Source organism: Thamnophis elegans, chromosome 11, assembly GCF_009769535.1.
Source record: "Thamnophis elegans isolate rThaEle1 chromosome 11, rThaEle1.pri, whole genome shotgun sequence".
NCBI lineage: Eukaryota > Metazoa > Chordata > Lepidosauria > Squamata > Colubridae > Thamnophis > Thamnophis elegans.
The window spans coordinates 29,147,824-29,163,824 of NC_045551.1; the positions used below are offsets into that span (position 1 = coordinate 29,147,824).

The 16,001-nt window shown below is 34.2% G+C and overlaps 1 protein-coding gene across 1 annotated transcript; it reads right to left on the minus strand.

Moving 5' to 3' along the window:
- Positions 1 to 3,781: 3,781 nt before the first annotated feature.
- Positions 3,782 to 14,540, minus strand: XG (Xg glycoprotein (Xg blood group)). Its single transcript, XM_032226879.1, has 9 exons — positions 14,483 to 14,540; positions 9,673 to 9,711; positions 7,879 to 7,917; positions 7,299 to 7,364; positions 7,163 to 7,204; positions 5,991 to 6,047; positions 5,527 to 5,565; positions 4,340 to 4,462; positions 3,782 to 3,846 (listed from the first exon to the last, which is right to left on the minus strand). The coding sequence occupies exons 1-9, from the start codon at positions 14,538 to 14,540 to the stop codon at positions 3,782 to 3,784; spliced, it is 528 nt and encodes a 175-aa protein (XP_032082770.1).
- Positions 14,541 to 16,001: the final 1,461 nt, after the last annotated feature.

Here is a 16,001-nt window from a genome sequence, read left to right on the forward strand (position 1 = left end):
ATGGATCGGTATTGTTTCCACTTTTCTCAATGAATGTGGTTACTTAAATTCATGATTGCAACATTGTTTCTCTATTAGGAGAATAGAAGAAGAGGGGGGGAAAGGTGAGATGGTGTTCTTTCACTTTTAGCAGCGTTTGCGTTTCTTTTCTTGCCTTCTCTGTTCCTTAAGGTTTTGGGGGTATACAGAAGGAGGCTTGGGGGGCTACATTTTCTTCCTAAAAATCACCACTTTGTGCCAAAAAAGAGTGTGGGTGACACATTCTATTATTGGCACAAGATTAAGGGTTGATTTGATACTTTTTGTCCATTTGGCATATTATTAGGGAGACCTGATAAGTGGTTTTATGGGAGTTCCGGGATGAGGGGGGACAAGTTCTTAGATTGTTAATACAAAGGGGAAGGCATTGATAGAGGCAGCAAAAAAGCTCTCTCCAAAGGAGAACTAGCAACCCGTGAAGGTCTAGCAGTCACGGCGAAACTTCTGTTAAGTAGAAAATGAATTTGTAGTATCCAATATTCTGTGCCAATTCTTTTAGATCTTGGGTGTCACTTTCTTTGAGCTTTCAGTCAGATTGAAACAAGCACATGTCTCAAAATTCTTCAGAGCCATGAATTAATGACTGCCCATTTCCAAGGGTTACTTCCTGAAATTGCCTTAGCTTTTAGTTTAGTGCATCCAGGGTTTGTGAAGTCAAATTGAGGTTAGCCAGTGTGCAAGACTAGGCTATTAATATTTCTGAAATTGCACACTGCAAACCCTAATGAGTCCCACTAATGAGACCACCAGTGCAAAATATTCTGCTTTACTAGGCAGCCTCATTTGTGAATCAGGGTTACGGACAGGCAGGGAGGTATGTCTGTATAGGTCTTAGTGCCACAGAGCAAGAACCAGCTTAGGGGAGCTTTACATGGAGGTAAGTGAAGGGGATAGTATGGTTTGAATGGTTGGGGGGGGGGGTGCAGCTACTCCTACAAGACAGATAGGTATAAACATCCTGGATAATTTTCCCTCCCACCAGACAGAAGTCTGAGGACTTGCTGTGCCAACCACTTTGAAATGCCATCGCTCCATGAATTCACTTTAACTGTATAATTACAATGTAAATGAAGCAAAGAAAAAAAACCTTACAAAGAGTTTCTGCCCTCTCCCCTCCCATAGTCTTTCCAGTTTAATCAGATACTTAGCACGCTACACCAGGATAACAAATAAATTGTATTAGCCAATACTGGTAGTCTTCAATTTTCAACTGGTTTAGGCTAGGGTTAAGAAGTTGGTAAAACATTATGAAAACAGGTAAAGGCAAACTGCTTTACCTGAAAACAGGTAAAGGCAAACTGCTTCCCAGGCATGGATAGGTCCATATAAGTCACTTGAAGCCAATTTTTATATATGTATACATTTTATTAAACATTTAAAGAGAATATAAAAGCTAACATGAACTAATATAGAAGAAAAGACAAAATAAGAGGAAAAAAATAGAAAAAATAAGCTTCCAATTTCCTTTGCAGCAAATGCAAGTATATTTACGAAGTTATTTTATACTCTATGACACAGGTGTCAAACTCGATCTCGTCACATGCTGGATCAGGACATATTGAGACTTTTTTGCCTTTGTGGAACTGGGGTAAGCATGGCCTGCTCATGACATATCTGGCCCCACAAGCTGCCAGTTTGAGAGTGATGATGATGGATACAAAGCTCATTTTTGTCTATTATCTATTTTTTTTTCTATCATCAAAACTAAAAGTCATAAGTACATTTCTCAGTTTCAGGCAAAAAGTCAATAGGGTTTTTTGAATTAGTAGATGTTGTATTTTCTATAGTCAAAGAAGTTAATTTAGCTATCCATCATCTTCCCCAAGCATTCCTTCATTGTAGGTGATTAAAGGGCCTCCTTCATGTTCTCATTTCAGACAAAGATTCAAAATATCTTTATACATTTTGGACAATTTCTTAGGTGACAGATACCAATTATATATCATTGGTCACTTAAAGTCATTTACATGAGATGGGCAGTGTATAAAAATAAAAATAAATAAATAAATACAATTTATCTTCAAGATTACAATGATAATGTAAATTTCAATCCTTCTAACCACATATCGTCCCACTGAACCAATTGTTTATTGGAACCAAAAAGTTTAGCCATTTTATCATACATTATTTCACTTGTATTTCTGGCTCATATTTCAACAAAGGTTTATACATTTTAGTAATAACATGTTCCTCATTAGGACATAGTTCTGTTTCAAATGTAAATCTGGAGTCAAATTTAACTTTTAATTTAAATTTTACTTTTACAGTGATTTTACAGGAATATATCAGTGGAAAACAATATACATGATAATGTATTATATATTAGAAGTGAAGAAAGAAGGGGAAAATATCCCCTTAATTAAAAAGGAAAAAAGATACACATATTCCATTGTATTCCTGACCTCCCTTTCCTGACCATCTCCTGTTAATATAATAACCCTTGTTCAGAACTTCATGAAGATGATCGCAATCTATGTTTATTTCTCAGCACCTGGTATTGTCTCACCAAATTAACATTTCAGCTAGTCACACTCCAAAGTAGGTGAACTATCCCTTGGCGTTTGAACAATATAGCATATAGCATCCATTTCTACATAAGGTTAAATGCTAAAAGGAATCTGGGTGCATAATTCTGACTGTTGGTGGTTTCAAGTAGCTAATGTAGGAAGATAACCAATCATGTTTGTTTCAATGAAATTTAATTTATAAAGTTAGAAAAGTACAGTATTTCCCTGAACACTGATGCAATATAGCTAAACTAGAGAGAAGATATGGTGTGCATCTGTCCACATTTCAGTGCATCTAAACCCCGCCCCCCCATAGATTTTTAAGTAGTCCTGAAGATCTGAAAAAGGTACATAAAGAGTCTTAACTATAAACCAATGGCTCTACTGTATACCAAGAGTGAGATTGAGATTCTGATCATTTGGATCCAATGATCTTAAACAAATGGAACATAACATGTTATTTACCTGTATGAACTGGGGGGAAAACCCACACAAAGTGAATTTTTTCTATTCATACAATGTAGGTGCAGTTTATATCATCAACCAATCTCTTGTTTTGAAATTTTTGTTCTTTGATTTTTATACACACAAACAAAATGCCTAATTATATAAAACCTTAGCAACAGTATCATAGGTATTACAGTTTGCAGTTCATTCATTTGTTGTTGATCTTGTGGAACTCAATATTTCTTAGATCATTTCTGAGTAGTTTAGGCAACTGTTCCACCTACAATATAAGTGTGTGTGTTAATGTTAAAAGAAAAGGTACTATGTCACAAATAATAATGCAACATATTACCAATAATATGCAACATATACCCCTGGATGCTTCAAGTGTGCTAGTTCAATCAAAAATATAATTTTTTGGTAAGAAAACAAATGGAAGAAATAATGGAATGAAATGGAAAGTACCAGTAATTAAGTCTGGCATATTTTTGGTGAATGAGAAAGACTAAGTGTATTGTAAGAAGCTTTTCTAGAAAACACCTTCACTCTCGAATAAAAATGCACTGTAATATAAACATACAAGAGAATAAGTAGCATTGATACAGTGAATCTGACTTCAAAGTAAATGCACAGGATTGTTTCAAAAGCCTTTAGGGATTAGACCTGTGCAAGATGGAGAAGTGTAAGATACGTTTGCCTTAGATTTCAGTCTAACAGAGCACCTGAGAGAGAACATGGTAATTTAAGGACTGTGATCCAATACATGCTCAAGAAGCTTAGCCATACATTCAATCAAATGTCCTTACTGATGGTTCATATGATATCCGAAGCATATTTCTGATGCTAGTCAATTCTTAAAGGAGGCATATAAAACACTACTCAAACAGACAGACAAAAATTATAACTGGACAAAAGTATTCAAAATATAATTTACACAAAGAATAAAACAACATTCTTTACAGATGAATCTTTAAAATGAAGCTTTTATTTTTCTTAATAAGGCATTGTAATGTTACTGAATGAAATTTTATTATCTGTTTCAGTAGCAGAAGAAGACTAAAAAAATAGTATTAGCATAGAATCTTGGTATTTTATCTTTTAGAAAACATTCATAGAAAAAGGCTAGCTTTTTATTCTTTTATTCTTTTATCTGTTCCGTCATAAAAGTAAGTGAAATGATTGATTGATCCCATTGGAAATACTGTAAGTCTTCCCTAATTGTTGTGAGAAGAGACCTGTCTCTAATACAGTATGTATGTCCCATATATAATGAAGACATTCTCAAGTCTTATCTAAGCTGTGGCATCCAGTATTGATTTACAGACTTTATAACACTTAAAGCTTACCTCTTGGTTTAAAACAGTATCTTTTCTGCTTATAAGCAGAATAGCCAGCTATGGCGCCAACAGTCAGTATCACAGCTACAGCAACAACAGGAGATGTAATCTGAGCTGTCGTAGCAGAATCAACTAAAGATGGGGAAAAAACAGTTATAATACCACTAGAGGTAGTCCTTGATGTAAGACTACAATTGAGTCCAAGATTTCTGTTGCTAAGTATTTCAGTTGTTTAAAATACGTTTTGCCCCATTGTGTGACCATTCTTGCCACAGCTATTAAGTGAATCACCGCAGTTATTAAGTTAGTAACATGCTTGCTAAATGGATCTCGATTTCCCATTGACTTTGCTTATCAAAAGGCCACTAAAAGTGATCACATGATCTCGGGACACTGCAACCATCATAAATATGCACCGGTTGCCAAGCATCCAAATTTTGATCATCTGACGATATGACCATGTACAATGGTCATAAATATAAAAAATGGTCATAAATCATTTTTAAGTGCTGTTGTAACTTTGAACTGTCATTAAATGAATGGTTGTAAGTTGAGGACTACATGTATTATAATGAAATTTCTTCATCATTGCCCAAATCATGTAACTATCAATGAATTAGAATGATGCTGTCATTTGGGATGGACAGAATGAAAAATATAAGAATGTTCCAACCCAAATGTTTGACTAGGTTTGATGGCAAGAAATTACTTTGTCTATCTTCAACTCAAACCCATTTTTCCCTGTTGATTTCTTTTCTTTTGGAATCAGTACATGAGAAACCAGAGGAAAATTACTGCAGCAACAGTTGGATTTCAACTGAAGACTGAAATAAAATGAAATAAATATGCTTCTACTTATCTGCCTAGTGAAAGGACTGAACTAAATTTTGTAAGCCTAGTAATTTTTGAAAAAAAATAAGGAAGTACATTGGGATAAGGCTGGGGGAGTAGAAACAACAATATGGATTGGCTCCAAATCTGATCATTTCAAGTATTTTCCATCAAAAATTAATTTTTTTCCAACTATTCCAACTAAGTGGTCCTCAGCTACTTCCAGACTAGAAATCCCCAGTTACCTTTTCTTTTAAAGTCACTTAATAAAGTATACTTAAAAATACAGTATTTACTATTTACATATTTTGACTCTTAATGACCACACAGACAAAAAAATTAATAACACAAAAGCAAACTCTTACCCATATTTCCATCTTGACCAGAAGTTTGCTCTTTCTCACCTAAGATAGAGTAAATAACATGGTTATTTCAAGAACAAAAGCATTTTTTAAAAAACCCACACTACCAGTACTACAAGTACCAACAACAATGTATTATAGAAAACATATTCTCAAAATAGAGAATAGATGGAATGAAAAATAATGTATGGAGGCCTGCTAACCTGTTTCACAGATTGGGACCTAAGGACATAAGTGCAGCATTCATGTGACAATATAAGAAAGCATGTGTGTAATTTCAATGACACTGGGCATCACTTCTGAGCATTCCATTTCATCAGTATGATACCTTATTGATAATATGTTATGATCTGTTTATATATTAAAAAGCAGGCTAAAAAATAATAATGAGAAATCTTCCAATTAAATTACTTTGCCAGAGAAAGTAGATCAACATGAGTCACCTGGAAAAAAAATCTATACATTACCTGCTGGATGTGGAGCTAAAGGTTTTCCATCATTGAGATCTAGGTCATTAAAACCACCTAAAAAATAAAATTAATTGTTTTAGTACTCTTTTCTCTTTCTTTCAGACTGTCCTTTTATCCTTCTTGAAGATTTCAGAATCACATCAGTGGGTGTACCAAAATTTATCTTGAAGTGCCTTGCAAATTGCTTGATGGTATTTGGTGAGGAAACTATTGATATCCAAAAAATATAAATGATCAAAAGCAGAGTCTTAAGCAATCATGCAGAATAGCAAAGCAGATTCCTATGCATGAACTAAAATGAAAGTCAGGTAAGGTAACTTTGCAAGGAAGCAGCACCAAAGGAAATTGTTGTGGCCTTGTTTCACAACTCGGGTCTTTCCAGGTCATGGAAATTCCTGCAGCCAACTGCCACTCAGATTTTCTTGCATAGACATTCACATTTCACATGGGTGCTATTCAATCTCAGGAGCAGTTTAGCTCAACTTTACATCCTATTCCCTTTATGCGATGACATATATCTACTTTATAACCTAATTAATATAGATAATATGAACAATACTTTCTTTAAAATACTAAAAATTAAATTAGAAGTGCTGATCAATATGTTCCAATAATATTGACGTATGGATTTAAATGAAAAGGATAGAAAGGTAGTAAATACCATGTTTCCCTGAAAATAAGACAGGGTCATTTTCTTTTGACCCCAAAATAAGAACTTGGCCTTATTTCGGAGAGGTCTTATTATTTTTGAGGTGCAGGAGGCAGCAAGCATGGTCACCTCATGGCTGCTGCTATGTTGCAATATTTTCAGGGGAGGGTCTATTTTAGCACATGCGCTCAAAAGCCCAATTGGGCTTATTATCTGGGGAAGTCTTATTTTGGGGGAAACAGATATTTCAAAACTTAAGAGCCAAGGTGGCGCAGTGGTTAAATGCAGCACTGCAGGCTACTGCTAGATCAGCAGTTCAGCAGTTCAAATCTCACCGGCTCAGGGTTGACTCAGCCTTCCATCCTTCCGAGGTGGGTAAAATGAGGACCCAGATTGTTGGGGGCAATATGCTGACTCTCTGTAAACCGCTTAGAGAGGGCTGAAAGCCCTATGAAGCGGTATATAAGTCTACTGCTATTGCTATATTGCTATTGCTATTAACAACAAAATGAAATCTTACCAGTTCCAATGCTGCCACCACCGCCACCATTAAAGGAATTTCCTAAATCAACATATTACAAATCAATAAACACAGTCAAACCAGTGAAAAGAAAAATATTATGAATGGATATAAATAACACAAATTCCATTCTTACCACCATTTCCATGATTACCTGAATACGGTCTAAGGTCAGGATATAAGTTAGGTCGAGGTTTGTTACCTAGGATAAATATTTCCAGATATAAAGTAAATCTCTTTTCATAGATTTTATTTCTTTAGGAACAATAAACATGTCTTTAATCTATTCTTCCCCCAAAGAACACCTTGGATTAAATGCCAAGTATTATTCTTGTTAGCAATACTAGATTATTTTTTATCTTTGCTTACCTTATAATAACAATTAGGAATGGGCAATTGATGGAAAGGGGCAGGAAGAAATGACATTCATTTTTAAGAATTAAGCAGGAGTTGCACTCTGGAGAAGCCAGCAAACCACTCCAGAAAGGGTTACAATGTCTAAACCAGCAGCAATTACCACCTCTGGCTGGCCCCAGAGTGGGGTGGGAATGGAGATTTTGCAGTATCCTTCCCCTGCCATGCCCACCAAGCCTCGCCCAAAGAACCGATAGTAAAAAAAAATGAATTTTACCACTGGGAAAGTTCAGTTGTAGTTTGACACAGAGAAAGCTTTAACATTGCGGTATTTATTTGATCAGCTGCAATTTAATGCTTACCCCCTGGTGGCTTTTTTGTTGGTTCAGAAGGCTTATCATCTAAGCAAAGTAAATGAACATTACTGTATTATTAAGATTATCAAAAAGGAGGCTTACATAAAAAAACTAGTTGTCAATTCTAAAACTCATTGTGATGTTGACAACACAATCCTATCTTCTCTTTACTGGAAATAAACCTTTAGAATTAGCCCAAGCTGGGCAACTGAACTCCTCTTCACTTTTAAGGCCCACTAAGTTACCAAGAACACATGTCTACTAGTAGCTATTAATACATAGAATTCATATTTGTTATTTTCAGAGACACAAAAATAAAAGGTATTTTAAGTTTCCAATATTCTTTACAAACTTAACAATGGTATTCTTAAAAATTGCTGAAAATCAAGCCAGAAAACACACTCTTGTCCTCTTTGGCTCTCTTAAGTAACTTTTTTTTTAATGCAAAGAAAAGGTTGCTTATTCCCAAACTTACTCTGTGGGGTTGAGATGATTTTTATATGATTGCCTGTGCAAAAAGTTTCTTTCAAAGAGATGCAGTTTTTAGAACTTTTAATTTTTAAAAAATGACAAGAAACAAATACTGACTATCTCCATGTTCAATCAAAGGGAATTTAGCTTCAAGATATATTCAATTTCACAAATATTTTGTCTCTAAGATTCCCTGGAAGTATATTTTCTGTATTTAATAACTGTTTCTAAATTAATGTACTCTATGTAGCATTGCTTTGTAAAGAATGTTATTAAATATATATTAAATATCACTCTCAAATAAGATACATATGAATATGAGTAAATATTTTTATAAAGAGGTATGTATTTATATTCTTTGGAAGCAAATGTGTATAGCTTACATTGGCTGATCTTGAAAAGTTAAAAAGGATGAGACATAGTTTATACCTGGCTATATTTGGGTGGTAACCTACTAAGAAAAAGCAGAACTTTAGCAGAGGTTTAGGCTAGATCACAATTTTTTAAACTTGGCAATTTTAAGATATATGGATTTCAACTCTCAGAATTCCACAGCTGGCTTCTAGGAGTTGAAGTCCACATATCTTAAAGTTGTCAAATTTGAAACACATTGGGCTAGATCAGGGGTGTCAAACTCGCATCGTCACGGAGTTGTCATGTAATGTATTGAGACTTCTTCCCCTTCACTAAACCAGCCATGGATGTGGCCAGCACGTGATACATCTGGCCCGTGGGCCATAAGTTTGACACCCTGACTAGATCACAGGTGTCCAACCTTTTGGCTTGCATAGACTACACTGAGTGAAGAATTGTCTTGGGCCACACATAAAATATATAGTAGAGATTATGTATATAAATATTGCTAAAGTAACATAATACTGTTATTAAACAATCTTGTAGGGCTGCATTACTAGATGTCCAGGACTACATGTTTAAAATTTTGTGACATATCAATGATATATAGCTTTTGCCATATCTAATTTTGCGGGAATACATTGTTTAAACAAAGACTCTAGTTGTAGTCATCCATCATTTTAATTTCCTAAGAATCGTTATAGGATCCCATGTGATGAAGCAGTACTGAAAATAATTAAGATGTTAAACACCGAGGCTTAAATTTGCAACATGTCACATCCTATTCATTTTTTAAAAATAAAAAAAAAATCATTTAAAAATCAATTCGGGAGGTCTAGTGGGCTTAAAAAGAAGTGTCTACTGGTGGCCATGAGAATAATATTGTCTACCTTCAACATAAACTGAAAGAGAATTCAGTTTAGTAAAAACATTTGCTTTGTTCAGTAACATGTTTTTATTTCTTAATATACTTACTTGGGTCAAGAGCATCTTTTAAGTCAAAATCGCCATCATCTTTCAAAAGAAACACAAACATTAAAGAGTTTAAAAACATCTGATTCCCTTTTTTCTTGGCCTAATCAACTTGTTTATATTCCATATTCCATATGTTAGCATAAAACTCTTGATATGTTCCATACGGTCATTACATCTACATATTCTAATAGTATATATTGCTACAGTTGTTTGAAGATACTTTATGCTACCAGCAGCGATTACTGAAATGTTCATTAATGAGCGGAGTCCATGTTTCCATAGGGTGGCCTATAAAAATATTGCCATAATGTATATGGTAATATCTCATAGTTAGATTGATCGTGACATCCTTGATGTTAGGAATAATGCAAATGTTTTGTTGTTTACTCAGTTCCTGAATATAGTTTCTAATGGACGCTTTTTCCTTTTTTGCCCATCACCAGTCTTAAAATCTCATGTCCAAAAGATTTTGATCAATGGCAGATAAATTCACAACAACAAGTTCTATGAGCTTTCAATACCCAACAACTCAGTTATATGAATATTGCACAGATACATCATGTAGAATACATTGGAGACATCTGAAATAAGCAGCTGAAATTCACTGCAAATTCAATTTTTACTGAGCAAAAAAATAAACTTTCTAATTATGGATTCTGGTGAGAAAATATCCACTATATTTTTTTCCAAAAAGAATTACACCTTATTTTTTTGTGACAAGTCATGTGCATGATTGATGGACCCAGTGTGGCATTCTGTAATGACAGTGTGATTGAGGTTAGGAGTTTGTAGAGCTGTGAGGGAGAAAAGATATCTGATTTGTGTAAGAAAGAAACTCCAAAGAAATATTTCTCAATCGGCTTGAATACAATATAAATTGAAGTCAGGAGAGGTTTTTGCAGGCCTTCAAGATTCTGTAAGAATCCCTTAATCCCATTAAAATTCTAGATAATGTCTTTTTCCAAGGGCTAACTATCTGTCAGCACAATGATTTCAGTTGTATTATGAACATGTAGCAAGACTGTATCAGAGACTGGCCTATTCCTATGTAGCCACCATGTCAAGTGTGACCCCAATGTTCTACTGTATGAACATGTTTGGCAGTTGATTAAACTTTGGCTCGGCTGCTGCATTAAAGAAAAGTGCAAACTTCTGACATTGTGAGATGAATGGTGTCTTATTGGTTCAATGTTTACTCTTCTTCTCAGAACCCTCTACCAAGTTCCTCTGCCCCAAATTAAAGTCAGGACATCATTGTGTTTTCCACTATATCCTCTTTTCCAGTTAGTCTGAAGAACCTCTTTGTCATTTGCCCAACACTATCACTCTGCCTTTCCCCACCTCCACTGTCCTTATTTTATAAATTGTTTTCTTATTGCAAAAGCAAATGCAAGAAAAGGATCAGAACGGATCAAGGAAATACTGTTTGGAGATTTATTTATTTATTTATTTATTTATTTATTTATTTATTTATTTATTTATTTGTTTGTTTGCTAGTTGAATGATATATTGGTCTATTTAGACTTCTTACTCAACACCAAGGGGACAGCACTCACAAGTTGGCATGAATAAGGCTCATAAGATATGGGATGGGCAAAAATGATTATTGTACCCAACTCAGAGACAAAGAGCATTGGTTACTGGGCTGAGAGAAGATTGGGCAGTACAATAATCTGGAATTGAATCCTTGAAAAAAGTGTTAAATGAACAACGAATGTCACTGACTCTTCATAATTAACTGTGGAGAAAGTTGCTGCATAGGACACCACCAATAACAGTGCAGTTCTTCCCTATTAGAAAGCAATAATGGGCTAGAATTGTAGCATGAAGAGATAAAAATACAAAAATAATGGATAATGGGCTCTGGAAAAAATGAGGAAGAAGAAAAAGTTGATGGTAAGTATGAAAAAAAAGTTGTTATAAAACACTGACACTGTGAAAAACTGGTCTAGTTAAAAGAAACTGCAGGTTTAAAATGGGTTAAAGTGACAATCAAGCAGTCAAGTACCAAAACTGAAATGGATTATGGAAATGTGGAAGGAATATATGGTCACTGTGGTGTAAATTGGGAGGGAAACAGGTGGTATTCACCTGATTCTCTCTGGTTCTGGTGATCTGGTAACGGCAACTGTGGGAGGCTCTGTCCCTCCCCCTGCCCCCCATCCCAACATAATGCATGAACACTGTGCATTATGCATGTGCAGACGAGGCCCATGTGCTCACATTTGCGAACAGGTAGGGAAGGTAAGCAAATCCCACCTCTGGAGAGAAAGCGAATAAAATTTCTATGTAGATTTAGAAATTATTAGAGCAATCTTCGGCACAAATGAAATATGACCATCTATACTTATACAATATTTATTAATAACACTGACTTTATACTGTCTGAGTCATGCCTTTTTCTGATCTGTATCCAACAAATGAGACAGGGAGGGGGCATAGACATATCAATGTGGCATAGAAGCTTTAGAAATGAATTAATGTGAGTTTGTGACAATATAATTGACATTTTAAAAGTCAGGTTAATGTATTATTGTAAGAACTAATAATAAGAATGCTTTTAGCATTATTTTTATTAATCAAGATTGAATCAAGGACTGAGGGTGATAAATAGAAGCAATATAGCAAATATGAATAGTATTTTTGAAATATGGCTCATATGCAGAAAAGGAAGGAAATGGAAGTTCCCTACCAAACATACACCATTTATTATGTTTTATATTAATAATTATCACAAAGAATGCATCTGATAAAGCACACTGTTTGTATATAGAGCTGTCTCTGCATGTGAATTCATAATTGTAGTTACATAAAGAGGCAACTCCCAATGCAATTACTTTGGAACAAGAAAGTTCACATATCTGACTTAATAAGTGTTATGCTTAAAGGCTGAAACATTTAGAAATAAGAATCTAGATTCACTTGGCTGCACAGTGCAGATTGCTTTTTACCAAATTCACATTAACTTCTTTAACATTCACTTCTTTAACATTCCCATTCCTCATTCTTATCCAATGCAAAGAGAACCAGCTGCAATACTTTTCCAGTAATATTTTTTCCTTCAGCTTAGAAAAAAAAGGGCTTTCACTTTAGTAATTTAAACTTAGTGATTAAATATATTTCAGATTGTGTAGTTAAAGACATTTGATCAAAAACACCTGATGGATATTGCCAATCAAAGCCGTATGCTGAAATCAAATTTATACAATCAATCAATATTTATTATGGTCACAACCAGCAAATTTATACAAAGGTTAATACTTTTTAAATTTAGAAGTCACAGAGAAACATTGATTCAGAGATTTTTCCTAATATCTGGAGATTTTAATAATTTACTAAATTTGTCATATCTTCTATTAACAAAATTGTAGATGAGCAGGCTGACATGTCATCAGTTTGGCATCTTTGTGCTCCCGTTAGAGGCCTGTGGGAGCCCCTTGTGAATTCTGCCAATTTAATGCTAATTTATCTTGAACATTAATGGATGAGATTCTTACATATAGGTAGCATATAATAAATTTTTACTGTTTGAATTCAACTCTTGTTCCTGGTTATTTGTGTCTGACAAAATAACTACAAATTGTAATCAAGAGAAGACAGCCTTGGATTATTTCTTTTTCTATCATTGTAAATGGAAAAGCTATACCTTTGCTGAATGGAGAAGATACTACATATTACAGTTCTTAGTTATTATTTGAATAAAACTCTTATGATCATCTACTTGAGGTAAGTTTGTGGGAACTTAAAGTTCTATAATATCTGGAAAGGTACACTTGTTTTGGCACTTTTGTTTATGTCTATTAATTTGGACTATATTCCAAAGTTCTAATAAAAACTAAGCTCATTTTGTAAATTATATATGAATGTATTGTTATAATTCAGGAATCAACTTGATAATTTTAAGTAATGAATTTATCATGATGGGATTGTTTGTATTGTAAAATACAGTATCATCTTCAATATTTCAGTAGATAGTCTTACAATGAAATAAAACTAAATGAATATTGTCTGTACTAAATGTTTCCAACGATGATTTCTTAATTCATTTCAAACATATTCATAATTTCATAATTTAACTGATGTTCTGACATGCCATGTTAAAACATCATGAACTCTTATACTGAATATAAGTATACTTGTACAAGAAGGAAATAAAATGATCCCAACTAGTTAGAGATTTTATTTCTACAGAGGAAAATATCAGAGCAAGTTCTATTCGTAGCTTTAAAAAAGGTGATAGTGGGCATCAAAAGTATTGAAAGTTTTTAGTCTTAGAACAGCACTATCTATGCAACCAAGATGATTTTTATCCTAAAAATATAAAATATAGCTGAAAGCTGTTTTAAAAATCAGTAGCATCCAATCATGCTTGCAGTTGTCTAGCTCCTATTTTTCTAAATACCTTGCTTCAAACTAGAAGATTAGAAATTGTTCTGTAATAGTGTGAACACAGGAACAAACGGCAGACCACTTTTTAAAAAAATTCCCAATTTATTTTAGTGATTTTCATTCAAAGCTTCACCTACATATAATTGTACATCTGAAGTCAGATCTGGAAGGCATATGATCTCTGATAATAGTCTCGCTCAAGTATTGGTCAGTGGTCAACACATGCCATTGGTCATATTGATGCTATTGAGTTAAATTAATTAACATACAACTTGGTGTAAGTCAGTTTCTTACCAAACTTGAAATACATAAGTTGGTGTTATTATTTGAGTCTAAAATACTTTGCTTTAGAAAAACACTGAAATTATACCAATATTACAGATAGTATCCATCACTAAAACAAAAAAATCCAATAACTTACCTGCAAGAGTTAACAGAACATATCCAATGCACAAAAAAACAACTGGCAGCTTCACCATGATCTTCTGTCTTGGCATTTATTTTTATAATTTGAAGTAAAGGTATTAGAACAAAAAAAAAATCTTAGTCAAGTATGTATCTGTTCAACCACAAATGCCGTCAAATCTTGTAGATGCCTTAGATGTCCAATTAAAAGGGAAGGTGGGAACAAAACACAATCCAGTCACAAACTATCTTAACATTTGGCAGCTGTTTAGTGCAACACCCACACATAGATGTTGCAAGAATCATCCCTTAATTAATACGTAGTAAGAGGCATTTACATTGAGAAAGTGGGAGGAATCAAACTGCTGGCAGCTGGAAGAGGCTGGATCAAAAATTTTCCTTACTCATCTCTTTTCAAAGGAAATTCCCAACCTTTGTCAAATTGTTTTCTAAGACTCAATAAAGACAAACTTGGTATGGTATAAAAACATACACATACCTTGCACTCATCCTGAAGAGAATAATGTTGAGAATAATAAGACTATTTCTATCAAATTCCTTGAAATTAGGAACTGTTGTTTTTATCGGAGATGTTACATACGTAGAAAAATACTTCCTTTATTCATTAAATCAAGTATTAAATCTATTTTATTATACTTTATAAATCAAGTATTAAATCTATTTTATTAAATCTATTTTCTGTCCTTAAATATTGTAAAATACTTGGACGTCACTAGGTGAAGTTGTTTGATCAGTGCCAAAAGAGGCAAAGGAAACATGCTGAATTTCAAGAAGCCAGATCTTTCCCATACTGTATGTCTCACATTTCCAGTCAGCTGCAGACTCAAAAATCTGTAGAGCAGACCACAGAAAGTTGATCTAGAACAGGGGTTCTCAACCTGTGTTGGGATCCCTTTGGGGGTCGAACCTTTCACAGGGGTCCCCTAAGTCGCTACAGCGTATAAAGAAAACCTTTATAAGCTGTTCCATAGATGGCATCTCCCTCCAGCATGGCTCTCCAAAATGTTTAAAAATCTGGATCCAAATTGTTGGAAGTGTAAAAAAACACCAGGCACTTTTTATTATATGTGATGGACGTGCAATGAGGCAAAAAATTATTGGAAAACGATTCAATCATGGTTAGAACAAATGGTGGGAGACCAAATCTTGTTTAAACCAGAAATTTTTCTCCTAGGTATAATACCAGAGGGGTATAAGAAAGATACACTTTATTTAATTATTCATGTACTAACTGTGGCGTGATAACTTATGCACAATATTGGAAAAAAGAAAATACACCATCAGAGCTAGATATAATCAGAAAAGTGTTGGCCTGTGCGGAAGCAGATAGGCTCACTCTTGAACTTAAAAATAAAGGGGAATCAGAATATTTTGAAGTCTGGAATAGATTTTATGACTGGTATAAGACAAGGTGACAAGACTGGAACAAACTGTATATACTGTGATTGGACAGAAGGAATGATAATGTATTTAGCAGGCTAATTGTTAATAGTTGTGACTAGCTGTATATAATG

Excerpts from the sequence above, each read along its gene's own strand:
- XG (XM_032226879.1), bottom strand. The coding sequence starts at position 14,540 with ATGGTGAAGCTGCCAGTTGTTTTTTTGTGCATTGGATATGTTCTGTTA. Across the intron at positions 9,712-14,482 it reads TGTTCTGTTAACTCTTGCAG|ATGATGGCGATTTTGACTTA; the intron begins GTAAGTTATTGG and ends TTCTTTTGAAAG. Across the intron at positions 7,918-9,672 it reads AAAAGATGCTCTTGACCCAA|ATGATAAGCCTTCTGAACCA; the intron begins GTAAGTATATTA and ends TACTTTGCTTAG.